The sequence below is a fragment of the Sus scrofa genome, chromosome 6, assembly GCF_000003025.6.
Source record: "Sus scrofa isolate TJ Tabasco breed Duroc chromosome 6, Sscrofa11.1, whole genome shotgun sequence".
In the NCBI taxonomy this organism is placed as follows: domain Eukaryota; kingdom Metazoa; phylum Chordata; class Mammalia; order Artiodactyla; family Suidae; genus Sus; species Sus scrofa.
The window spans coordinates 77,634,858-77,661,788 of NC_010448.4; the positions used below are offsets into that span (position 1 = coordinate 77,634,858).

Genomic DNA, 26,931 nt, shown 5'->3' on the forward strand with positions numbered 1-26,931 from the left:
ACTAATGTGATTAACTATGGGCCTCAACAAACAAATATTATATCACAAGCAGATTCTTAATTTTTTTTCTTCCTCTTCTGTCTAGTCACCTCGTGGTTAAGAATATATTCACTCCACCAGACAGTTACCAAATACCACCAGAATTTTTTTTCGGCCATGCCCAGAGCGTAGAGAAATTCCCAGCCACAGCAGCACCACCACCAAATTCTGAACTGCTAGGCCACCAGGAAACTCCCACCAGAATTTCTTAAGGGGGCTAGATTAGGATCTTACGGATTATTTTCAATTTGCCAAATGCCCCACCGCTGGTACTTCTAGACATAAACATGTATTTTCTACTACCTAAAAACACACTGAAGAAAAGCTATTTCTAATATTTACTTAATAACTGCCACTATTGATCCTAGGACAATGCCATTTATAAAGAGAACACTACAAATGAGTTTGTGGGTATGAGAAATGATGAAGCAAGACAAGATTTGAATAAGGAAAAAACAGTCACTTTAGTTACTAGTGGATAGAGGGAGAACTTAAGAGAAAAACCGCTTTCTATTCTTTCTGCAACTGATTTGATGACATTCTCATCAGGACCAGGAAGATAAACCTAGAACAGTCCCTAGGACTTTTAAACTGTTTCATGAGTTTATTACCTTTGCATTTCTAAAGAAATTATCTATTATCTCCACCCCACCTCCTGCAACTGATCCACCATGCTATTCCTGACCCACCTCCCATAGGAAAGCCTCTTGACTGCAAGTGGTCAGCCCTGACCTGTTGCTAGCGTGGACATCTCCTTCCCCTTCCCCTTCTCCTTCTCCCTCGGAGCCATCTCCTTCCTGATGTCCCGTGGTGGTGCTGATGGCGCCAGTGCTTGAACTGACACTTCCTGGGCCAGCCGGATGCCCTTCAGCTGTAGCATCACCATAAGCACTGCTCCGGCCAGATACTAGAGGGAAAAGGTTTAAAAAGTGCAAATTATTGTAAACCAACTATGACAGAAAAAGTAAAAATCTTTAAAAAAAATGCAAATCCACTCCCAAAGCAGAGTGGAATCCATTGCATTCTGAAATCAGCAACAGTCACGTGATGACTGGTGGCAGCTTCAGAAAACCCTTCTCCTGTGTGAAGCTCGAGAAGGACGGAATTCACGATCTTGGCCCCAGAGCACGAAATGACTAAATGACTCCCTGGACACCCACGGAACAGAAGATCTACCCTCAAGAATACAGCTTAATCTCAGCTGCTGGTAAATTTCCATCTTGTATTCCAGAGCAAACATACACTCATTTGGGAATCCAGAAATTATCAGCTACTTTTATCTTTTCCATAAAAAATTTTCATACCTAATTCTTTAAGCAGAGACTGACTTATAAGATCAAGTGAAAACGGCTCTGTCACGCTTCCTGATTTCAGAGCCCCGTCCCCACCAGCTAGTATAGCTGGCCTGCTATATCAATACACCAGATCATTAACAACAGGCTTGCCCCGATTCCTTCCCCTAATAAAAGGAGCAAAACCCACAGAATGACTGATTTCAAAGTCACATCATAACTGTTTTAGATTAATCATGATTTAGGATGATATAGGCCATTTCTTCCACTGACAGATAATTAAATTTCCCTTTCCTGCACCCAACCCCAGGACCCAGGGCAGGCACTTCTACTTTGTCCCCACCTCTGCCCAGGCAGACCAAGACCCCCAGCCACATTACCACTGTGCTCGCCAGCCACTGAGTCCACTGCACTGCCCCCGCTCTCCGAGCCCACACTCCCACCATGGTCGGCAGGAGAGGTCCGAAGGGTGGAACCATCGGTTGCTGCTGTGCTGCCCTCGTCGTCCGAGGCTGGAGCTGAGAGAGTAACGAGAGCTGTTACAGGTAAAAAACCCCTCCTTGGGGCGAAAGCATCAAACCACATATGTGCAGAGGACACAATGCAGTTTATACAACCTGTCATCAAAGGAAAAAGGGAAAGATCTGCTTTGCTGGTTAATCACTAACAGGAACAAACACTATACACGGTGCATTGCAAACAGTACTTAGACAGAAGTGAAAACCCAGTTCACTGGGCATTTCCTTCGCTGTTACATTACAGTGCAAGTAAAAGAGTGCAGAGATTCTAGAAGAATCTGTGACATGGACACTCAGTTTTCTAGCTAAAACACCAAAGTCTAGGTGTTACTGACACCTGCTGAGTCGGAAACTAGCCATCACCATTCAAAAGCATAGACTCTGAATTTCAATGAGAGTTGTTTTGCAATCAATTTATACTTAAGCTAAGAAATCACTTATCATGAGCTCCTGAATCAACCCTATTTTTTTTTTTTCAAACAAGTGGTCCAGAGGGGAGCTCAGTGGGAAATTCCACATTTCCTAATCATCCTCATCAAATGCTAATAATAAAGCAAGGAAATTCCCCAGAGACAGCCACAGCATCCGGAATCAGGGCTGAGCTGAGACAGGAGGATAATGCTGGATGAGATACATGGAGGAGGAAAGCCAAGACAGCCACAGAGCACATGAGGAACACAACCAGCACAGCGCAACTCCAAGCCGGAAATGACGGCAACTAAAGAGGCCTAAGAAAAGCAACAAGCCATGGCAGCAGGTGAGAGGGGACAGCCAATTTCTCCCTTTCTTATCTAGGACAAAACGCCCAAAACACAAAAGAAGGAAAAAAGAAACAAATACAGGAAAGCGTCAGCCTGAAAACTCTAAATTAACCCTTAAATTACTCAACAGCTGATTTCCTGGCAAACCGTTGGATGTTCCAGTCTCTTCTACGTGGTCCAACTCCCCACCCAGGACATTTCTTTTTTTTCTATCAGATTAGGAAAGAGATTGGGAGTGAAGGCAAAACGAGGGCTGAAGACTTCCTATGCATTTGAACTGTCCACAAAAGCCCTCCCTCCCAAGCTCGGATCCTGACAACCACGCTGACCCGAAGGAGAACTCTGCTCCTGGCAGCTTCACTTTTATTTACAAATGAAGAGAAAAAAGTTAAAAGCTATGAGCTCTCTGTCTCCCTTTTGATACTGTCTAAAACTTTAGAACTCTGGTGAAGAACCCGGAAAGCTGCGACTTAACCCTAAAGCTGATCAACCCGCAAGCCGCTCCCTTGGCCTTTCCGTGGGGACTTTTAGCTGAAGCCAGGCAGCATGCACGGTGTAGGGAAGCGGAGCCAAGAGCGCCTTCGCCAAGCTGCATCACTATGCCTTCCACACCCGCATTTCTAAAGCAAAGGCAGAAGCAGGAAGTCCAGAATGGCCTGTCAAAGCAGCTGCCCATTACACTCTCACAGCATCGGAAACATGGCCTGAGGGTTCTGGGGCCCTGAGCCGTGCTCCTCGCTGTGGACAGTTACCTGATGCTGTGGTGTCAGAGAGGGTTCCTGCGTCCAGAGAGGAAGAGCTGGGTGCCTGGCCGGACAGCCCCAGGCTCTGCAGGCCCAGGGCACTGCTGCTGCTGCCTGGGAAACAAGTGGAGAGTGAGCACAACATCCCCTCCAGACCCCATCCACAACACTGCTCTGGCCACCTGCCGCCCTCAGGAGTCTAAACTCACCAGCATGTGACCTCCTCTGGCCTAGAGGAAGTTACTCAACAGCCACTGCTATCCACCCCCCAAATTCCATTACAGAGGTGGTGGAAGGCTTCCTTTAGCTCAGGCAGGACACAAGCTGGAGGAATCTAACAGATCTGGGAGGAGATAATCCAAAACACCAAACTAACAGAAACTGGGAGATTGGCTCCCAGACTAAACTCCAGCACCGTCCCTCTCACTCTCCACCTGTATCTCTGAGCAGCTCTCACCCAGATCGACCTCTCCCCCAATCTGGGGACAAGCTACGTCAGCTGGATATCAGTAACTGCCAAACCCTCTTTCCTGCGCAAGGCCAACGGGCCGCTGTGTGCTGGCGTGGCCTTCTACCTTGTTGGTCCTGCTGCAGGCTCAGGGCAATGGCTAGTTCCACCATGGTCTCGTCATCTGCATCAGGCGGGATGTCCAGCATGGGGGGGAAGCCCTCTGCGCCTGCCAGCAGGGCCTCCAGGGGGGAGGGGTTGCCATTGTTGACATTCTCAGCTGTCTCCAGGACCATCGACTCAGACTGCAGAGAGAAAGCTCCGTCAGCGCCCCAGGGTAAACAGCAGCTCTGCAGAGGCCCACAGAGTAAGAGCTGGAGGGGAGTTCCGAGGCTCCTCCCCTCTCCTGCAGCGGGAGACTCACCACCATCTCAAAATCTCCGTGGTCCACCTCACTCTGTTCCTGGCTTTCCTGACGGATGTGACCACCATTCGGGATCCCTGATGACTGCATTTTCTCATCTGCGTCATCATCATCATCATCATCCTTGTCTCCTGAGTCAAAGAAACCCCAGTCACCTGAAGGCGCTTGCTTGCCCTCCCCGGCATGTGGTAAGATAAACTATACAGCAAAGAAAAACCAAGACAAGCTTCCAGCTCGCTCCCTGTGCTGGAGAGGGTCAGTGCCAGGGGTCATGCCTGGCCTTGCTCTCTTGTTTTCTGGGCCTAGCAAGATCTGGGAAGGTGCGGTTGGCAGTGACAGCTTGCCCCACTTAGGAAAAGATTTTTCCAGATGATGAAGGAAAACAAAACCAAAAAACCCTCGGATTCCATAAAGCAGAGAAATCTCTAAGACCAGCAGGCCCCATGAGCCCCCACCAACCCTCAGGAGACCTTGGGCAAGACAGGGAAAATAATACAATGAGATGTTTAACTGCCATCTGTCCTGGCAGCCTGGAGCATGATTTTACTATTTTTTTCCCCAAAACAACTGGGTTGGTGAGATTTTCAGATTACAGAATCATTATGAGAAGAACCAGAAGTGAAATGGGAAGCCATCAAATGGAAACCGAGGACAGCACTGCGGTCCTGCCCAGACTAGCTTCTGTGTGATGGGGAGAGGCCTTCTAAGAAGGGAGAAGCCCAGGTTAGACTCCTAATTGTCCCAACAGGATGGAGACCTCACCTTGCACTCAACGGGCTGAAAAAGCATGTGGATCTGGCCTTACTCAGAAACATAAAACTACCTGGACTCCAGCTTCTCCCCAGACAGAAGATGCACAATCTGTTGCCTGACTCATCAAAAGCACAATGAAGATGAGTCAAAGTCAAAGACTGTCTGAAGGTCACGAAGCTGCACACCCCCTCCAGACCTGCACTGTATCCCATCGCGGCCACAGCCACTAGTTACAACGCGGCTGGTCCAAACGGAAAGGTGACATTAGTGTACAGGACACACTAGACTTTCAAGACAGTATCAAGAAATATTTTTCAGACTGGGAAATATTTTACTAACAATTTTCTTTTATACATTTTACCAAAATGTGAAATGTTAGGTCTTTGCCTTGTGTTCAAGTGTATCAAGAAGGAAATTTCCTGTCAATCTTACTGGAGATAAGTCCACCAAGGATGCTGCCCCTTAGGTAACAAGATGGACCCTTAATCTAAGAGCGCTCATGCCAGGAAATTTTTCATTTCCTGAAAATTGGTGGTTTTTTCTTTAGTTACTATGATTTTTGAACTGTTATTTTACTGTCTTTTTTTTGGTTGGTTTCTTTTTCTTTTTTTTAGGGCCGCGCCCGTGGCATACGGAGGTTCCCAGGGTCTAATCGGAGCTGAAGCTGCCGGCTACACCACAGCTAAAGCAGCGCTGGATCTGAGCTGTATATGCAACCTTCACCAAAGCTCGCTGCAACTTGGGATCCTTAACCCACTGAGTGAGGCCAGGGATCGAACCCACATCCTCATAGATGCTGGTTGGGTTTGTTAACTGCTGAGCCACGACGGGAACTCAGAACTGTTCTCATTTTATTTTTGCCATGGCTCTTAAGAAGCTTTCAGCCAAATATAAGATTTTCACCTAACAATCATGCAGGATTTTGCGATGTAGATTTTTCGTATCCTTGACTTGATTTTACTCTTGTACCTTTATTTTCTCCGGCTTTGATTTTCCTTATTTTTACTGTTTTCTATATGCATTTTTATATACCACCTTAAATTCTTTTTGGAATGAGGTAGAGTAAAACCAAGGCTCCAGAAATGGAAGTCTCCAGGGCCTTGGTCAACATGAGCAGCACACCCTGGCGCATACTGCCCTGGTCCCTCAGCCCAGCACACCTGCACGAGCCGAAACCCAGACCTCACATTACCCATTGGAGTGTTGCTTCGAGGGGAGGAGGGCAATGTCACATGTCTCCGCTTGTTCCTCGGCCTTAGGACTCGGATTAGAGCTTGTTTACAGGAGAAGCTCACAGCAGGATCCTGAGGTTGAAAGGGAAACCATCATCCTTAGGCTTGATATCACTCCTGTAACTGTCTACAAAACACCTTCCCGTCTTGGACAATCACTTACGAACAATGAAGCTGCCCACTCTCGCCTGCAAGCCTGCTGACTAAGGTCAGAAGTTAAGCCCATTTCCTGACCCAGCATCTGTGAGACCACTTCCTACTCTCTTGTATCTCAGTTCCTGGCAAGAGACTGGCAGCCCGTTTGGCCCTGAAGTCACTTTGGCTCTCTACAAACAGTTCTGGCTTTTCATCAGATGATCGGGCTCACCTCAGCTCTGTGCTAAAATCAGCACTTCTAACACTGGCTTCCGTGCCAGGGTCACTGGAAACAGACCTCGACGGTGTTCATTCACGTACCCGTCGAATGCACGCTCACTCAGAACCGTGACGCAACCACAGCATATTCTCTGGACAATACAAACCAAGTCCATTCCCTTTTCAAACTTTTCTCTTCTGTGGAATGACTAGGATGTTAAGGCTTTCATTGACACTCAAAATTCTTACGTCCGTCCCATTATCTCCCTTAAGTCTGTTTTATTTCAATAGTTAGCAATCTTATAAAAAAAAAATTGTTTCCAGACATTCCCAGGCTGGTCAGGATTATCTGGGCTTACAATGATACGTACAGGACACAAGAGCATCTGCATGTAGATCTTGGACGCTGTATTAATACAGTCCAGCTCACAGGTACAGTAGCCGTGGATAATATCTACCAGAGCATTGACGGTAGCTTCAATATGAGTTAGGCCTGCAGAAGAGAAAAATATGGTGGAAAAACTTCTAACTACTTGAGAGTCTGAGACAAAAGAACGAATTCTCATGCCCACATAAAAATCAAGCTAACAAGAAAATGACAAACAGAAAAGTGAACAAACAAAAACACGGTACATGTGTAATGTAGGCTGTCAGCATTATTCATGATTGGTTTTATTAACAGTCTCCTAAATCTCCCCAACTGTCCTCAAAAGCCTTTCAGATATCCTGCATCACAGAAATAAATGTGAAGAGGTAGGCAGAGTCTAAACGTCCGCCACTCTCCCCAGACCTTAGGTGATAAAGACGACCTCAGCAATCCTCTTGGATTTACTGCCCAAGCAACCTCCAAACACACATGAGCACCAGGGGTCCTTCTATTTTTTTAGATCACTGTTCAGACACTGACTCTCTCACCCGAGTTGTGGACAGTGTGAGAAGTTTTAGATACAAAGGTAATAGCAGCCTAGAAATAATTCTCTAGGATGACTCTGAACTTCTACCTTTGTAACTGGCTTTGAATTAAACTTTCAAAGATTCTTTCAAACAATTATAAAAACCTTAAAGGGCACACACATGCATGCATGCACACGTCTTTATGTGAAATATTCAACCCAACATGCAGAGATAGAAGAAGCCCCCACTTCTCTGCTACACTGCTAAATTCCTCTACCAGGAGCAAGGCACTGATCTCACAGACTTCCGTTTCCTAGCTATTCATTCTGTAAGGGATGGACGATGACGGCTAAAGGTGAGGAATTCAATCTGTTCAAAGACAGAACTTACATGAGACTTCACTAGCTATCAAGTATCCCGTTTAACATGATACCTGGCAGGCAGGCAGGCGCCAAGAAGGCATTCTTGGGTTTGGATGCATGCAGTTTCCAGAAGTGGTTCACCAGCTGAGTGATGAAACTACAGCAATCTCCCTCCAACTGCTTTTGAGGTTCTCTCCCCTCATCCGCTCCTTCTAAGCAGGAGAAAAGAATTATTAATGACGGTAAATCCAAGATGGAATTTAATTTGTTTTAAGGTTAACTCAGGTCAAGGACGCTTGCCTGGGGAGGGAGTTTCAAGTGGGGCCCCAATCAATATGCCAACTATCCCTAGACTCCAGCAGGCACATCTAGGAAAAAAACAGTCTGGGAAAGGAATATCACAGAAAACATTGTATGTTAGAATTAAATAGAAGGGGGAGCATTCAGGATTGTATAGCAGATGCAGACATCTCAGGCCCAACTGTTCAACTTCACAAAGCTAGGGGAACATCTGAAATTTTCTAGAATGATTCCTAGATTATAGCATTAGAGGACTAACAGGATGAGGACAGCATATGGGAGCATGTAAATAACAGAACTGTGAAGGCATCAATAAGCTCTACTTAATGAAGGCAAAACAGGTTTCGTAACCAGCCAGCATGATGAGGAAGGAGGAAACAGAATCAAGCACTGAGAACTCAAGGCCAATACACACATTAACAAAATACTGACGGAAAGAACAGCACAAAAGCAAAAGATATGATCCCATTACTTTAAAGCAACCAGGGCACAAGCATCACTTTACCCTGAAGATCTTAAAGAGGTAATAACTACAGAGAAAGATAATATCTGATATCCTGAGCACTAACTAAACTCCAGGACAGTCCAAGGGGTAAGCACTGGAAAGAGTATTTACTTAAGAATGGCACAATTCTAATGTCAAAAGCCCTACAAGATATAAAAACAAGAGAGCACGGCTCAGAGCATGAAGTCAGTCAGAGGTCAGTGAGAACAGGAAGATGAGAGAGTAAAGAAAATGGGTCAAGCAGATTTCACGACCACGGCCACACAGGCCAAGTTCACCTGTTTCCATCTGGGGCAGCTTTGACTCCGTAAAGTGGACAAGATTGTTGGGGCGCATGATGGCAATGGAGCGAGCTGTGATCACCAGCCTCTGGAAGACCTCGGGGTCCAAATCCTTGCCTTCTTTGCTGGATGTGTTGAGACACTGCACAGCTTTGCTCAGCAAGGCCTGATCCTACAACAAAAGAATCACAGAGGATGAGCCAACGGCAAGGCAGGGCTGGTACTAAAGCAACAGGGAGACAGGAACTGGCAGATCATCAGGAGGGCTGCCTCCTCTCAAGGGAACAGGTTAATGACCACTGACTCCTGCACGGATCATCAAAGCTGCCCAACATGGGTAAACTTCAAGGGCTATGAAATCAGTATCGAAGTATGATAGGAAAACTAGAAACCACTCAATTCTCCAGAACTTAATCTCTTTGCTACGGAAGGCATTTCTTTGCAGGTTCACACCAAAGATATGTTTCCCAAACTGCCTTCCTTGAGAGGTTCAGCAGGTTGGCCAAGGCATCTGGGCAGGTGGCCCCTTCCTGTGGATCTGAATGAGTCTTCTTTTCCATTTACAGAAACTGGCCTAACTTACTCCTTCAGTTGCCACTTACTTCCATAGCTGAGACCCTCTCTCCCCAGATTTCCCCTTCAGTCTCTCCAAAAACCACTCAAATTCCTTACAAGCAAGCACCTCTCCCTTAGCGCTGTGCCACAGCTGCAGGAGCAAGAACACCTGTGCTCCTCATGTCCTGAGTGACCGCCCTCCCCTCTCTCTTCTAGTCAGAGGCCACCCACGCTCAAACGTCCCTCTTCTCTTCCTTAAATCTTGCTGATCCTATTAGAGTAACAGGAAAAATGAATGCAAACCAGCAATCCGTTACTGGCTTGTCCTCACTTTGAGTGAGAGCCACTAATTTCTCAGGAGAAACTTCAGACTGTGTCGGTCTAACCTCAGCACCGTCCTCTCCCCACCTCGCTTTGTTCTACCCTTGCTTGACATCCAAAAAGCCAACTTACTTGCACCTTGTCAGTACCCTAACTTCCAGCTGCACAGAAGGCACCCCGATTACCTTGTGGCTATGATAGGCTGATCGGCTAGTGTGCAGGCTTGCCAGAAGGCTCTTGGACTGCTGCTGGACACTGGCAGGTGCTGGCAGGGATAGCAGCAAAGTGGCGAGCTCCTGAGCTGCGTTCTTATTTCTCTCCTGGTGCAGAAGACAAGGGAGTTGTCACTAACGCCACCAAATCCATGCAGAGTGAACTGTCCACACTCTGCCTTCCCCCCCTCCTCCCTTCTCGGCCACCAGGAGTAAATTATGCTCCATGGACTTCAAAGAGCAAAGCAAAGAATTTCGGAAACTACAATCCTCCCACGATATAGGTGCAGAAATTGAGTCCGAGGTCATGACTTCCAGAACAGTGTTCTTTAATCAGCACTCATCCTGTTCGATAAAACACTCTTACTATGGGTCCCCAGAAAACAGAACAGACGACCTTAAGCTGAAGACTCCTCTGGATCATCTTTGCAAATCAAGACTATGCTATGAATGCTCTTTAGCAGCAAGGCTTTGGGGCCTCTGCTAACTCTGCTGACTTCCTGCTTCTTCAGAAAGCTCCCATGTGCTTTAAAAAAAGTGTAACTTGCCTTCTCGATGATTGGGCCAACAGCAAAGCAGCTTTCCAGGGCTTCTAAAGAACTCACAACCAGCCTAGGGAGACAGAAAAGCTGGCTTGAGTACAACAACCACCCTTCTCTCTGCCTGGTGCTTTAGCCTGGGCACACCATAGTCGTGAGGACCCGGGGGACAGCTAATGAATGCCAAATACAAAATCAAAGCACAATAAGACCTGCCACAGGCACCATGCATATCGTTTCCCTGTGTTCCAGGCCAGAAGAAACCTGGCTCCTGCTTGGAGATCAACCTGAGGCCATGTTCATAATCCGTAACTCAAAGACAGCGCTTTTCTTCCTCAAAGAGGATAAGTATGCTTCCTTCTGCTGCCTGTGGCAGGGATCACTGAGACAGGCTTAACAGTCTCGATGCAATGGGACCCAAAGCTCAGGTGCCCATAGATCAGGAGGCAAAAGGGGCTATGCAGAGGGGAAGGGTAAAGCCATCTTCTGACCCTGGGAAAACTAAGGTTGTATCTTAGTTATACCTCCAAGAAAATGCACAAAGGCACTTCCCGTGAGTTCCTAAGTATGGGGAAGAGACCAAACCATATTTTCAGGTGCATGCCGACTGCCTACATTCAAAGGGTACTGAAAAGCACCTTGAGAAACCCAGGCAATTTTCTCTAAGGGGAAGGGTAGACCCCCAAGCATTGAAGGGTACCGAGTAGCCTGCTCCCCAGGGCTCACTCCTGTCAGTTTAATGCAGCACAGTTAAAAAGACCAACACCCTGGGGACAGAAGCTCTGGACAGAGGGAAAGGTGTGGAGAAGGTAGCTGGAGAGAAAAGGTCAAGGGCCAGAGGAAGACAGTCAAGAGTCAGGGAAGAGGGACCTGAGGCATAAAACCAAGTGGAGGGAACAAGCTCTCTGACGGCTTTTCAGACGGTAGAACTTTTCTATTGACCCAGCGCCCCCACCCCATTTCTCACCCGCTGTGGAGAAGGAACAGAGAGGGATGGGGGAGGGAAAGGAGGCCAAGAGTCTGCAGCGGCCCACACCAAGCGCGCACGCACAACCCTCCGCATTCTCCACTCTGACGCGGGACAGCTCTGCAGCCATGCAATCACCAGAACAGAAAGAAGCGAGAGGACTTTTCCACAGAAGCGGAATTAACGCAAAGCCACGCCATCGGTTACACCGCTCTCTGACACACACTCGCTCGTGCAGAGAAAAGAAAGAGGGCATACTAACCGGTCCAGCTTGGTTAGGGACTCAGTTTCAGAACTTGGGGGAGAAGCAAAAGGAAAAAAAAAAAAAGGAAAAAAATGTGAAGCTCAGAGAAACCTGGAAACACATCCTAAGCAAACAATATAAGAATAGGGTGGGGGAAAAAAAAGAAGGAGAGAGAGAAAACGGAGGGTGGGGGAGGCTGCCGGTGGGAGGCAGTGATTCCAAGCCAGGCTATTCTTAGGACTTACAATGTAAGAACTGAATATCTTACATCCCGAGTTACTGCGCCTACCAGGGCAAACCAGCAGCTCCTGAGCACAAAGAAGCCAAGCGCAATGCCTAAGAAGGCCACCGGGGGGGAGCCTCTGGAGGCTCTGAACTCTGCTACAAGATGCCGTGGACAGCCTCTTGCCAGCAGTGTTATTACCACATTAAATAGCTGCTGCAGAGAATGATGAGAAGATGATGAAATCAGAATGATAGGGAAGATTTTCCCCTACAATTTCAGCAAGACTGGATCCTAATCTATAACACTGGCTTAAGCATCTTCTGGTCAGCAGCCTCTGGCTCCTCCAAAGGGTACCTGAGCATTAAGAGAAGGGAAGGGACAGAAGCCCCCAGGGAAGACTAGCCCTGAGCACTGCCTCCAGGCTCTGTCTGCACACTCAGGACACACTGAGTGGGTGGGTGCAGGCAAGGGGCGGGGAGTCCTGCGAAATCCTGGAAAACACAGGCTAGACTTATGACAGGCTCACTCTCTCTCTCTCTCTCTCTCTCTCTCTCTCGACACAGATTTCCGCAGGGAGAGTGAGAAACAGTGAGAACTGAAGCCAGCCCCTGCCAGTGCTGGTACCTCTCCAAGACAGTTCCACTTGTGGTGGTAGGGGCGGCTGAGTCACTGTCTCCTGTGCCATTGCTCTGGTTCAGGCTGGAAGGACAGATGTTGCTGACGGAGGCAGAAGGGAATTCTTCCGGGGGCTCATCAGGCCAGCCAAACTGCTCCTTAGTCTTGCCATAAATTTTTACAGCATCGATCATGGTGACACCTGCTGGATCCACCGAGGCCCCAACTGCAACAAAGCAAGAGAAGCCTTCAGAAAACACATTCTCTAAGAGGCTAATACCACCTCCTCCAAAGCAAAGACCAGACTAGTCTGGACAAAGTAGCAAGACACAGGGATTTCACAGGCACAGAGGAACTTTATCTCCTGAGACTTGAACAGAACTTTGATCTTATGTAGATGCTGAGTGTGCAGAAACAGTTCCATGGACCAAAGGTTGCAAGAGTCTCCTAGTCAGAAGAGTCTGCAAATACCACTGAAGGGATCTCTGGTGCCATCAGGGTACTGCATCTCCCAAACCAGCCCAGGGATCTCTGACCGCTCCCTTTGTTCAGAGCACAGATCACCATCATTCATGCTAACAGCAACTGGGAGGAAGAGTATGACAGGTGGCCAGTAAATGGCAAGAAGAATCGCCAGCCTGATGCAAGGCTCAGGGGTTTGTACACTGAGAGTTCAAAGGCACTGCCAAACACCCCACGGTGGCCTTGCCCTGAGGCCTTAAGAAAGCTTTGTGATGCCTGTGCTAATCCTGCCGCCTCTCTGCCCAATCAGTAAGGCCACCCAACCCTATAGAACTGAGCCCGGAAGCAGAGTTTACCCTATCGTGGCCCCTCGAAACCCTCCTGTCTCCTGGCCTCCTTTATATTGTGAATGAAGCTCAGAGTTTTACGCCAGCAGCAAGCACAGAGCTATCAGTAGAGCAGAGGGTGCCAAAATACCGGAGAGCCACAGAAAACTGGCTCCACCCCTAGTCAGCTGTCCTAGTGAAGAGGATACAGTCTGTGCAGGGGGCTAGGGACTCACTGAAGAGGTTCAGCTTCTTATCAGCCTGAAGGGCTTCTTCTCTGGTGAAGGGGAAGTCAAACCAGCGCGAGCGGCTCAGGTTAAGCTGCATGGTTCTGCCGAAGATCTCGATGTATGATGGGGCCCGTTCGATGGCCTGGGTCCCAATCTGGATCCGCATGCCTGTCATCACCATGGTGCTGTTGTTGTTAGTGATCTCGATGGTGAAGCCACCGGGCTGTGGGGGGAGAGGCACACATCCTAGAATGAATACAAGTTCTTTGGGGCAAACTTTCAAGCCTTCCTGTGACAATGACATGTGGGATCTACACGAAACCTTTTACCTGCCCAGCAATGATTTCCTTTTTTCCAAAGGTGGGAAAAAAGAGACAGGAGTAGACCCTTCAATTTCAGACTTCGTTCTCCCAGCACTAATCACCTCCTGCTGCCCTACTGTGCACAGTAACCCTGCTGGTAACACTGGGATAGGAGCCCTTCCGCGGGGGAGGAAGTATTTTCGGTTATTTAGGGACCATTAAACTAGAATCAAGGGTCAGTGACAGTAAGTCTCACATTCTAAGAGGAGACGTGTCCCCAAACTACACTGGAGGAGAATCCTTCCACCCAGGGACCGAACCCAGCGCAGCGTGGTCCCTCCTCACCTTGGTGTTGGCCACATACATGCCAGTGGAATTCAGCCGGTGCTTTATCTGCTGCGCATTGTAGACCTGCAGGAGGTCATTACCACCAAACTCCACGTCTGTCAGCTGCTGGTTGTGTTCAAAGAAGTCAATGGGGAAGGTCACCTGGCTGGACGTGCGGGTTGCTGTGGAGAGCAGCACCGGATCGCCACAGAGCATGGGTCAGTGTGGCCTCTACGACCGCTGCGGCCCTGAGCCCACAGGCACCACCCTAAACCTGTCTAAGCAAACCCAGGACTGAATGTTTGCATCAGGAAGATGCCTACATGTGGCTGGCTGGCCAGCAGTCATCATCCCCAAGCACAGCACGGCTAACAGGCCAAAGAAATCCGGCGTCAGCACTGGTTACACTTAACAACAAGAGGCTCTCTCGGAGCTGGTTTCTTTAAAGTAAACAACAAAACTAGTTCTTCTTAGGAAAATGAGCTGCACAATTACCTTGCACAGACCCAGAACAAATTTCAGGTAGTGGGATGACTCCCGCCACGGTCTTTGCTTAGCCCAAGTGGCCCACTCTTAAATTCAAGCTTTCACTCCCCAAAGAGCCCTCGACCCATCAGGAGCAAGACTCCCAGCTCAGACGCCTAAAATGGGCTCCACACATCTCAGTGAGAAATTAACCAACCAGAGGAATCTACTCAATCAGTTCTATCCTGCACATCACCACAGGCAAGCCACTGTCCCTACAGCTGGAGAGAAAGCTTTCACACCAGGTCCAAGAGCAAATTCTTCCTGGGCACCCAGGAACTTCTGCCTCAAGTGGAGGCCAACAGGGGCCAGCCGTTTGCACACTGTGTCTCTACAAGTGGCAGAGAACACTGGTGGTCCCTGCTTCTGCCAGCATGCATCTCAGCCTTTACAAGCCAGGCAAGCAGGATGGTCGCCCTTTCTTCATGGATACTTGCCACTGTCTACCTGAGTCATCGTCAGGAATATAGGACCGCCATTCCCGTCCCCTTCCCTTCCCTTCCCTTCCCCTGCCTCTAGCGATCTTCTGAGGAGAGTTACTTACTGATGGTGGCTGTTTTTCGCTTTCGAACAGGCTTCATTATGCTGATGACACTGCTGGGCTGCAGGGACGGCTGAAGCCAGTAGGAGGTGTTCTCCACGTTGGCCATGTAGATGCGCAGGCTGCCATCCTCACACAGCAGGATCATCGTTGTCCGCTGCTGCTCATTGCAGGCCGTGTGCCTGATGGCGACCATGTCCTGGATCTAGGAGGGGCCAAAGGAGAGTGTGAGTTCTGGCACCTTCAGATCAGAACCTACAGGAAGAGGCAGCGAAGCAACGGGTTCCATAGTTAATTGAGGGGGTGCAAAAGGGAGGCAAAGAAAAGGCATCCAGGAGGACGTTCTTCTATAGGCCTCCCCCCAAAGGGCTGGGGAAGAGACATGACATACAAATTGAAAGCTAGAGCAGGCTCCTAGTCTATTCAAGTGATGGGAGAATGGGGGCACTGACCTTCGCTTTAGCAGGAAGAGTCTTAATCTCCTGGATAAGAAAAGTGTCTGGCTTCACCATCACTACCAGTGGCACTCCTGTGGTTTGCTGGACACAACACACCAAGCCAGGGTGGTTCATCACCTCAGACCACTGGCAAAGGGCAGGAGACGTCTTGCTGCCACCATTGGAACTGCAGACAACAGAAAGCGCCACGGTTAGGGTGCCAATCACCACCTAGGGGTTCTTTTCTTGACCTAAAGTCCATCCTCACCAGTGGCTGGACTCGCAGAGCAACATAACTACCCAGGGACTCAAACCATCCGCGAGTCTTGGTTTTATTTCAAGCCACGTATGTGCTCTCAATCACCCCAGTGTGTGCCTCCAGCAGGAGTCCTGGTTTAGGACCAGGCTCCACTGTATGAGGGAAGAGGTGGGCCCTATGTGCCCAGAGGCTGTCGACTGCATAGGGCCATGAAGCTGCTAATGACCCACTGTCTTATTAAGAATCTCCAGCACATCAAGTGATGTATGAATGGTATCCCTTTCACTTCATCCCAAGCCAAGTAATTCTCAAAATAGAGATCAGAGAGAAAGCACTACTATGGCTTTCCAGCGGCAGATAAGGAGAAGATAGAGTGCCTTGGTGGCTCCGTGGGTTAAGGATCCAGCACTATCACTGCTGTGGTGTGGGTTCAGCCCCTAGCCCAGGAACTTCCACATGCCACAGGTGCAGCAAAAATAAACAAATGAATAAATAAAGAGAAAGAAAGAAAAATAAAACACTCACCATCTCACATACCCCCATCACCTGGAAACCTGTCCGTGGCCTCCACCTCCCTGAACTCCAAGCATGCCCCCTCTACTGACATGTTTTCTGTGTACTGATAAATCCTCCAGGAGAAAACTTACAGGGCATGTGGGCAGCACGAGTGTCTAGGAGACACTTACATTCACTTCTCAAAACCCAATAATCAAATCCAAACCACATTTGCTACCCCGGCTACAGTGACAGGGCCACACCCCCTCCAAGCTACCTCTCACAGCCTGGGGTCTCCAGGGTGGAGGACAAACCCTGCAGACCACCTGACTGGCCAACACTGGGTACTCCTTGATTTAAAGGCACCAAGCAAGTGTTCCCACTGTGTCACAGTGAGTTAAGAACCCAAATGCAGCAGCTCATGTACCTAAAGAGACAGAGGTTCAATCCCAGGCCCAACAGAGTGGGTTAAAGGATCTGGTGGTGCTTCCACAGCTGCAGCCATTTAGAAAAAGCGGGGGGGGGGGGGCACCAAGCAGAGCCCACCTGCTGGACCTGGGCCCTGCTGGGTGTTGGATGCGGAGGTTCAACCGTAACCACGCACTCCCACCTCTTGATATTGATGGAGAAGAGCTGCAACACCTCCAGAGTCGTCCGACTGATGGTGGCTGCAAACGATCGTCCTTGACAGTAGCTGAAGAACAGCATCTGCAACACGTGGGAGTAGTAGACAGACACACCGCCACCTGCCACCTGGCTGTTACTGTCCTGTCACAACAAACACACCACACGTGCATTAATTTCTTGTGTTGCGTTGAGCACCCGCTCCCACTTGTGCTGGTCATTTTAAACCACGACTTTGGGCTCTCGCTCTCTAAGCATAAGATCCCTGTGGTAAATCTCACAAGTACAGTGAGAACAGAGAAACTTCAAATTTAGTCCTAAAGGACTAGAGCTTTGGCTATTAGGTAAAAAGAAGACAAGCAAGAAAAGAACAGAAGACTTGCTCAGCTAATTCAATCCAGGTAGAAGGAAATGGTCGCATCTGCTCTAACCTTCAGGTCCTCGTGGTTGATTTCCAACACGTTAGTGACATAGAAGGGTCCCTGCTGGGCACTGCTGGCCTCCTCCATGAGCTGAGTATAGATGTACCCAGCCGAAGACATTATGACAATGATGTTCTTTCCCTCTTCGTTGAAGAGGAAGGTAACATCTCTTATCTTTGAGCTAGGCAGGAGAAAGTAGAAGGTTGGACTCAAGGCATCAATAGACAGGTCATAAATCTGCAGGATGGAAGGAAGAAAGAGTAAATACGGGGGATCTAAGCCAGGCCCAGGCGAACCCAAAGAGCTGCAGAGGGTGAGGAGGGCACCCATTCTCCATTCAGCAAGCATCTGCAAGGGCTAGGCGCTGAGCATATGATGACGATTTAAGTATCTTTTTACTCCCCCTAAGGAATGAGCAGGGGCAAGATACACATCAACACCTTCTACTACAAGCACAGCAATAGCTGTGCACTTGGTTTGGGGGGGGGGGCTGAATCAGAATCAACTGTGTATTACCCACACACAGAAAGCTCCTGCTCAGCAACATAGCAAAAGGCGACAAAATGTTAGGACTTTGTATTTTTACTTTCTAAGAGGAGCTAGCACATAATGGAGATTAGGTGTTCAGGATTTCAAAGCAAAGCCATCCTAGGACCACATCATCAAAGAGCTGGAATTGTACCTTGACAAAGTCTGCAGTGACAATTGCTAACTCGGTCTGTGAACCGGGTAACCACACGGCTTTGATGATGAAGTTCCCTGTTGCCAGCTGGGGGTGTAAAACCAAGTGATCCGAAACAGAGCCCGAGCTGCTGAAGGTCAGCACGTGGCAGTCCTGGACACGGTTTGAGGAAGAGAAGGGTTAAAAGCTGCTTTGGAAAGTAGGCTAATTCATTCCAGAGTTCTAATGTTTCTTTTTCTTCCCTAACATTCCCTGCCTTCAGACAGTATTCAGACTGTCTAGTAACATATTCAGGTTTCAAGAACACCCAGAGATTATTTCCAAAACGAGAGAAATCTAGAAGATCTGGAAGAAATTGAGAGAGAGATTTCTTTGAAATTCCCAGTGGCTTATAAGCTCTAATATCTAAGAGAAAGTGGTCCTGAGAATAGGAGAGAGACAGTGACTGGGATCCACAGCCCGAGATAACTAAGCCTGGATCCAGATTGTTACCTTCAGCCCACAAACGGCAAGGTAGTCCTCCTTGCACGGATTCCCAGTGAGGCTCAGCACAGTGAAGGGCACGGGCGCAGAGGCCAAGCGGGTCAGAGTCAACTTCCTTTTGCTGGAATCTGCTTGCTTCAGGAGTGCTGAGAGCTGCAGGACAGTGATCTGCAAAGGACAGTTAGCAACGGAGTCTTAACCCCAGTCCTCTTACAAAACACAGAGCAGTAACAAAAGCAAGCTTTTCTTGTGCAGAAGTCTCTCAGGAAACCCCAAGACCAATACCAGCCTCTCTGTCTCCTGGTTAAAAGACACGGATTGCTTTTCAATTCCTCCTTCCAGAGAGGACAAAGGAGGTAAGTAATAAAACCAACTTCTCTTCATATAATCAGTTCATAAAATATTTATGTAATTTCCACACATGGTCTCTTCTCATTTTCTACGAAAATGTTTATGTTTTAGAGCTATCTTAATCTCAAGTTTGTTTTTCAGTTAAGACAAAGTTAAAATAACTGGTGATAAGCCAGAACACAGAAAAGCATGAGTTAAGATACCCTCTTCCAACTTCTCCAAAACATCATCAACTTCTCTGTGTCCTTGAGGGCTGGTGAGGCAGCGAGGAACTAAGCAAGGACCACAGAGCCTTGCTAGCAACACTCGTGTCTCTCAGCTTGTGTCCTCCAGGGCGACCAAACTGGAGAAGCCTGGAAGCCACACTGTCCTTGGTAATTGCCAGTGATCACCTCTGCCTATAGGCTCAACAGGCAAAGTGGGAATTTACTAAGTAGAAACAGTCTTCGTTCTCGTCATACTGGCTCTGAGTCCAATAAAGTAACTCAACGTTCCAATACAAAAGCCTGTTGAGCTCTGTCCCCAAAGCCTTCCTGGAACCCAATGGACCTTCTCCCCCAAGGGCCAACCTGAGTTTAGTCATCTGCTTTTCTCAGCACCAGAGACAAAGACGCCCTCAAACAGAAGCGAAGGAACCGGAGGACCCACCTTGCCTTTCTCGTGGCTGACTGCCAAGTGCTGGCGGCGCCCATGTGGGGAGGAGAGCACACACATAGCCACCCTCCTGAGCACGTGGGCGCTGATGAGCTGTCGAATAGTCTGGCCCTGGTCCCCGCTGTAATTCATTCGGACATTCTCAAAGGCGCCTTCCTGGGAGCCTAACGTGGGAACCTGGCAAAGAAAGAGAGAGAGTAGGTAATAACAAGGCAAAAAAGATCAAGTGGATTCATTCACACGATTCATGTGACTGATACTGCATAACTGATCCAAAAGCAACGGAAACCAGTCTCTGATCCATGAACAGTTAGAAATTATTATCAGTCCAATAACAATGCAGTGAATGTTTCTATAAAAATAAATTTAGGAGCTCCCATCATGGCTCAGTGGAAATGAATCTGACTAATATCCAAGAGGACACAGGTTCGATAACTGGCCTCGCTCAGTGGGTTAAGAATCCAGCATTGCCGTGAGCTGCGGTATAGGTCAAAGATGTGGTTTGGATCCTGCATTGCTGTGGCTGTGGCGTAGGCTGGCAGCTGCAGCCCTGATTTGACCCCTAGCCTGAGAACCTCAATATGCCACAGGTATGGCCCTGAAAAAAAAAAAAAAATGAAATAAAAAATAAATGTAATTACTACTAAGTACTGACTTTTAAAAAATGTAAAATTAAACTATCATTTTTTTTTGCTAGCGCCTGCAGCATATGGACATTCCCCAGCCAGGGAATTTGTATCATGTGCCACAGCAGGGACTCAAGCCACAGGAATACAATGCTGGGTCCTAAATCTGCTAGGCTACCAGGGAACTCCTAAAATACCCTTTTAAAAAATAAAATGATAGTGATAAAAGTGGTTTTTTTTTTTTTCCATTGATTTGAGTTGGGAAAATTTAAAGTCAACAATCTTATGGATCACCAATACCATCCCAATATTTTTTAGCTTCATCTTTAATATCTAAAAGTCTAAAACCATGACTCCAGAACTGTGACCTGGTTTTTTTTTTTGTTTTTTTGTTTTTTGTTTTTTTTTTTTTTGCTATTTCTTGGGCCGCTCCCTTGGCATATGGAGATTCCCAGGCTAGGGGTCGAATCGGAGCTGTAGCTATCAGCCTATGCCAGAGCCAGAGCAATGCGGGATCTGAGCTGTGTCTGCAACCTACACCGCAGCTCACAGCAACGCCAGATCGTTAACCCACTAAGCAAGGGCAGGGACCGAACCCGAAACCTCATGGTTCCTAGTCGGATTCGTTAACCACTGAGACATGACGGGAACTCCTGTGACCTGTTTTTAATGAAATGCCATAACATATGTGTGTGTGTTTGTGTATCTCCAAGTGATTATTTTTCCCTTAAAAGCAGTCACCCTGTAAGGTCTATTCGTGCACCTCATTCAATTTTACACACCCTTTTTGGAAGAGCCGACACTTCACTTTCTACTAATTTACACAGCTGCTAAAGAGGCCGGGCAGTCTACACCCCAAGTCCTGTGTTCAATGCTGAGCAGCAGCTGTTAAGAGTGGATAATGACTTACTATGCCGTATGAAGAACTACAGGAAAATTACCTAAAGGGCTATTGGCCAAACAGGACAAGAATTATTTCTGCAAGCAAGATAAACCTTAGGGGAGAAGATACGCTTGGGAGGTTTTCTATTCTACATGTAGAAGGCACTTCTAACTATTGTAATTGCCCCCAAATGCTGCTCCTCACAACCTGAGGGTTCATCTGCTCGTATGGACTGAAAAGAGGACTACGCTCTGGGCTGGTCCACGTGGCCTCCAGATTCCCTCCTTTTGAAGACACAGCTCGCGAGCTGGCTTTCACAGGACCTTAGCTGCTAAGTTCAGGATGGCCAAGGTGGCTGCTGTAACTCACTGACTCCTCAGGGAACCAAGCACACGCTGGCGTCTGAGCAATCTGCTGATTCCCACACCCGCCCAACTCCATGGCCCTGACACACTCACCATCAGCTGGTCTGTCATCTCAACCACTTTGTCCACTGTGTGCAGCTCACGGAGGGCTTGTTGAGCCCGGCTGCTGCTCCCCACAGCTGACGCCTGCTGAAAATTGGTCTGAATGGCATCCATCAGGAAATTGAGCATGTCTAACACAAGAGGCGCAAAGGAGAAATTGGCCTGAGAAAAATCCAAATACACAAGGTGGGGGAGCGGGGGACAGAAAAAAATGAGTCACACTCATCATCGTAACCTTGCCAACCACCACCTTCAGAACCCAGAATCCATCTCCTCCCTTTGCTATTCCAGCCCTCATCTCACTCGCACCATCACACAGGATTTGATCCCAGTCAATATGCTACTGTGCTAATTCTAGAGCAATTACTCTAAACCAGGGGTCCCAAGGAGACACCCACTGCTCGAGTGCATCCCTTAGGTGCAAGCAGCTAAGCTCTCCCCGTGGCACCTAGAACGCTTCTTGTTTTGTACCAGCCTTGGGAAAACTGAGAAAATAATCATTCGGACTGTTCTGTTTTCTGTGCTTCACACCCTGATCAAGAAAGGGTGATCTTCAACAACAACAATAACAAAAGACAAAAGACAAAAAGACAAAAAGACAAAAAAAAAAAAAAAAAAAAAAAAGGACTTCCCGTCGTGGCGCAGTGGTTAACGAATCCGACTAGGAACCATGAGGTTGTGGGTTCGGTCCCTGCCCTTGCTCAGTGGGTTAACGATCCGGTGTTGCCGGGAGCTGTGGTGTAGGTTGCAGACGCGGCTCGGATCCCGCGTTGCTGTGGCTCTGGCGTAGGCTGGTGGCTACAGCTCCGATTCAACCCCTGGCCTGGGAACCTCCATATGCCACGGGAGCGGCCCAAGAAATAGCAACAACAACAACAATAACAAAAGACAAAAGACAAAAAGACAAAAAGACAAAAAAAAAAAAAAAAAAAGGGTGCTCTGGAGGGTTTCCCAACTAAAACTTACCCCTGCACACCTCCCAAATACACCTCAGTCACAATTCTTCCCTACGAGCTAGTGACTGACACACACCTACTCATATTCACACTGTGGAAACCAGTAAACTCAGAAAAAGAAGAATACCACCCCACACCCACTACGGGAGCTACAAGGCGAGCCGGGAGCACTGCTCGCCCGTGGGCCGACTGGCCAGGCCCTGCGCCCACCTGGTTCTGCAGCTCCTCCCGGCAGCCCTCTACTGTGCGGCACAGGCTGCTCTTCTTGGGCTTCTCCTCGTCAGCAACCTTTCCGTCGCTGATGGTGACCTTGGCCTTGTCAGCTGGAGAGGTGCTGGTGTGGCGCACCAGACTCTCTGACACCCTGGGTTCACTCTGAAATGCAGACTCCTTCATGGTGGAGCTCATGCCACTGCTGGGAGTTCGCTTCACCAGAGCCTAGGGACAGAAAACGTCACAGGCGCAGATGAAATACTGCCTAAGACGCTGGAGGAAAACCTCACCCCAAGGAGAAACCGACCAACCACTTAGAGGATGTTATCCAAAAGTCTGAATGCTGATCTTCATGGTTCTTATCTAACACCTAATACTTTATTTACCCACTCACAGCAGCAGGTCTCAATTATGGCATCTGAAATTGTGCGGTCTTAGAATAAACCGCAGGATCTCTAAGTACACTGCAAGGTCTCATATGCTAAGTGAACTGCTAAGGCCATGATCAGTGACAACCAGAACGTACTCCTAGGCCCAGGCCACCATGAAGGTGACATGGGAATTTTCCCATTTGGCTTAAGCATGTCTGTGTTACTAACGAAGCACCCTTTCTAGCCAAGAGAATGTTCCAATCTCTCACCAAACAGCTGCCATCTTCCTTGGCACCACAGTCACAGAAGAAGGATCCGTATTTGGCATAGGAAATCTCATGATCCTTGTGGCACACCTTGGCACATACCGTGCACACACCTACCCCATCAACCATTTTGCAGGTGTGACAGTGGTACCTACAAAGGATAAGGACCAGCCAATGAGCCCAGAAGTTCCAATAATCAAGGCCCAGCAAACCCTCACCTAAATGAAAAACTATTCTTACCAATGCTGGTTCATGAATTCTTTCTGAGTGATGGTAAAAGTGCAGAGTTTATTGCAAAGAGAATCTTCATCCTTCAAAGACAAAAAAAATCTCTTTAATCAGAAATATACCCTTCCAAACAGGCCTCCACAAAAACACACCCTTTGCAGAATAAGTCGCAGACTTATAAGTGACCAGTAGAAACCTACTCCAATCAGAAACAGCCTGCAAGCTATAAATATGCTTCAATTCCAAGTGAGACTTAAAGTTTTGTGGTTAAGAATAAATCTTGTGCTTTCTCCACAAGGAAGCTCACACCATGCCCATGAACAACTCATCTCTGAAACTCCATTTTGGATGCAAATACCAAGGAAATTCAAGGCAAGTGACTCTAGATGGAAAAAGGTACGTGCTTATTAAAGAGTCCTTCCCCCTAAGAGATCAGATCCCTACAACCTGCTCTGCAGGCCAGGAAAACCAGTCTGGTATTAGTCATGGAAGCTGTGAGAAAGCAGCAAGGACTGGGAAAGTTCGAAAACTCACAGGGGCTAGAAAAAAGGGCCAAGGGCTTGTTAGCATGAGCTCTGCAGGTGCCACTCGGCCGTGATCGTGGTGCTTACTTCACTTACCGAATCCTCAGCCTGGGAGTCTTCCTCTTCCACCGCCAGCTCTTCCACCCAATCTGAGTCCACCTCAATGGCCCGCTCTTCCCCATCCACCGAGAGGTGACTTGGGCCTTGACCATTACTCTGGCTCAGGGCATTGGTGACATCGGCCAAGTAAGACATAATATGGCAGGTGCACTCCAGGACTATCACATGCTAAAAGAGAAGACCACCACACCGTGGAAACTGCTGCCTCCATATTTTAATTATTATGTAAACTGTTTTTCAAGCTTTTTCCAATAAAGCTCAAGATCAAAGAAATGGTATAAAAAGCAAAGAAGAAAAACGTGTTAATTATCTATTCCCTCAGCTCTTAACACTATTATGACTACATGTAGTTGGTCAATAAATTCATTCGTTCTTAAGCAAAAAGGTAACACTTTTAAAATCTTGTAAAATGAAACACAATTAAACTCGGGAAAATAAAATTAAAGTGGAAACAAAAACTGTTCAAGAAAAAACTAGGTTGGTACAGAGAATATATTGGTGGTGCCAGAGGCAGGGGTGGGAGGATGGGCAAAAGGAGTGAAGGGAAGGTCAAAAGGTACAAACTTTCAGTTATAACATAAGTCATGGGGATCTACTGTCAAGCAGGGTGACTATAGTGCATATGTGCATGCTGCTAAGAGAGGAAGTCTTCAGCCATCACACGAAAAAAAATATTTCCACTATGTATGGTGATGGATATTAACTAGACTTATTATGACCACTTTGCAATATATACAAACACCAAATCATTATGTCGTACACCTGAAACTAACGTAACATCCTCTGAATTATACCTTAGTTAAAAAAAAAAAGACTATATTAAAAGTATAAGTAAGCTCTCATTGGCTTTCTTTTCTGCCATTAGCATTTTTTAACCATTAGTGAAAGGCATATTGGGTTTTTAATTAATGCAGCACAGGAAAAACAGCTTCAGAGATGAAGTGAAAAATTTTCCAGCAAACCACTGCAGATCTTTCCACTTGCTTAAAAAACCCAACAGTTTGGCATCAAAGCCTCCGATGTGCAAGTTCCTTCAGTCTGCACTCTGATAGTTCAGTGTGGAAAGGATAAGGATTAGCAAGAAAGGAGGGAGAGATGAAAGGCGTTGTGGTGGGTCAGAGGCCTGTTATCTGCTCTCAGCCACTGTCAGGTTCATGAGTGAAGGAAGAAAATGCCGGAATGCAAGATCTCTGCCAGTTTCAAACTTTTTTCTCAGCAACAGGTCTAGAGCTAAGGAGGTAGACTGTAACCCCATATAACACTCAGAGCACACACTTCCAATGCAGGGGGCATTTTCCAGAGCACACCCACATCTAAAAATACCAATAATTCACTGTTTCAAGAAGGATATTGCTGGATGTTTGTTTACCAGAATAATTCCTTTCTATCACTCCTTGCCACCCAGAAGAGGCTTAAGGGCATGTAGTTAGCAATTACACACCTCGAGGCCTGTGAGATTATAGGCCTTATCCTCTGCAGGCTAGCCAGGGACAGAAGCCAATGGGAAAGACACTCCCACCTGGCCACAAAGATAAGAATCATCACTCCCTGACTGCTGTCACTCTTCACTCTTCTTACCTTTCCATGCATCACATTAGCATTCAGTTTTTCAACCACATTCTTCTGTGACAGGTATTTCTTGCTGTCCAGAAAAAAAAGGGGGGGGGGAACGACACAAAATCATCTAAGGAACCAAAGAAAGTTTCTCTACAAATCTTGCATCAGTCTGTGGACAGTGTGAACTAAAGGCATTCTTAGAAAATTATGTAGGTGATCAGAGATCTGGGGGCTCTGCTCCTATCAGTGACAGGTGGTATGCTTTCCCCAGGACCTCAAGGAAATGCTACTAATAATGAAGATCAAGTCTAAAGTGAGTGGTTGTTGGCTACTCCCTCAATCCCCAATAAAAAGGCGGAGGTTTGAGTTTCTTTTATACTCACTCTGCGCTACAAAGAAAATAATCTGCAACTAATTATCCCCTTTTTCTCTAATGTTGTAACCTACAGGTTGGGTTCCTCCAATTTCATCCTCTTACCATCTACTCAGCCAGTCCACAGCAGCATTATGGAGCTGAAGATGGCCAGCACCTTGACCTGCACTGGCTAGGGTAGCCATCACAACCATGAGTTCAGGGAAACCAGTCCCATCACCGTTGGCCAGCATCTCTGTTGCCATGGGGATCAGGGTGCCCAACAGCACGGCACACACACCTTCCCCAACTTGGCTAGTAAAAAAGAAACAGCAAATTGATAAGTAAGTAATCAGCAGGAACCTGACTTCATACCTCTAAATTTGTAAGAATAATTGAGAGAAGTTTAAACATTAAATGCATGATTATACATACTAGGGCCAGGCGTGGACTTGGGCTACTACAGCACAAGACATTCACCCATGTTACAAATGACAGGCCAAGTCACACACAAGTTTTTCCATAGGAAGATCTAGGAGCTCTACTAGATTCCTTGAGTCTGTTGAGATGGAGCAGTGAGTGGAATCACAGAAAACGCTAGAAACTGATACCTGAAGGAAAGATGGCCACAAGCGCTCTGTCCTTATTTCTGGGGCTGTTACA

At 47.4% G+C, this 26,931-nt stretch overlaps 1 protein-coding gene across 1 annotated transcript in view; it reads right to left on the reverse strand.

Moving 5' to 3' along the window:
- The window catches only part of UBR4 (ubiquitin protein ligase E3 component n-recognin 4), a 139,583-nt gene that overhangs the window by 66,449 nt on the left and 46,203 nt on the right, over positions 1-26,931 (reverse strand). Inside the window, 28 exon segments of the mRNA XM_021095464.1 lie at positions 772-946; positions 1,712-1,849; positions 3,363-3,467; positions 3,929-4,106; positions 4,226-4,356; positions 6,171-6,282; positions 6,936-7,057; positions 7,892-8,032; positions 8,904-9,078; positions 9,968-10,102; positions 10,543-10,606; positions 12,595-12,811; positions 13,610-13,826; positions 14,251-14,414; positions 15,302-15,503; positions 15,751-15,922; positions 17,100-17,257; positions 17,545-17,772; positions 18,218-18,370; positions 18,710-18,868; positions 19,700-19,882; positions 21,673-21,843; positions 22,848-23,075; positions 23,491-23,638; positions 23,728-23,798; positions 24,336-24,527; positions 25,938-26,001; positions 26,395-26,583. Of these exon segments, the coding sequence (XP_020951123.1) occupies positions 772-946; positions 1,712-1,849; positions 3,363-3,467; positions 3,929-4,106; positions 4,226-4,356; positions 6,171-6,282; positions 6,936-7,057; positions 7,892-8,032; positions 8,904-9,078; positions 9,968-10,102; positions 10,543-10,606; positions 12,595-12,811; positions 13,610-13,826; positions 14,251-14,414; positions 15,302-15,503; positions 15,751-15,922; positions 17,100-17,257; positions 17,545-17,772; positions 18,218-18,370; positions 18,710-18,868; positions 19,700-19,882; positions 21,673-21,843; positions 22,848-23,075; positions 23,491-23,638; positions 23,728-23,798; positions 24,336-24,527; positions 25,938-26,001; positions 26,395-26,583 (4,392 nt within the window).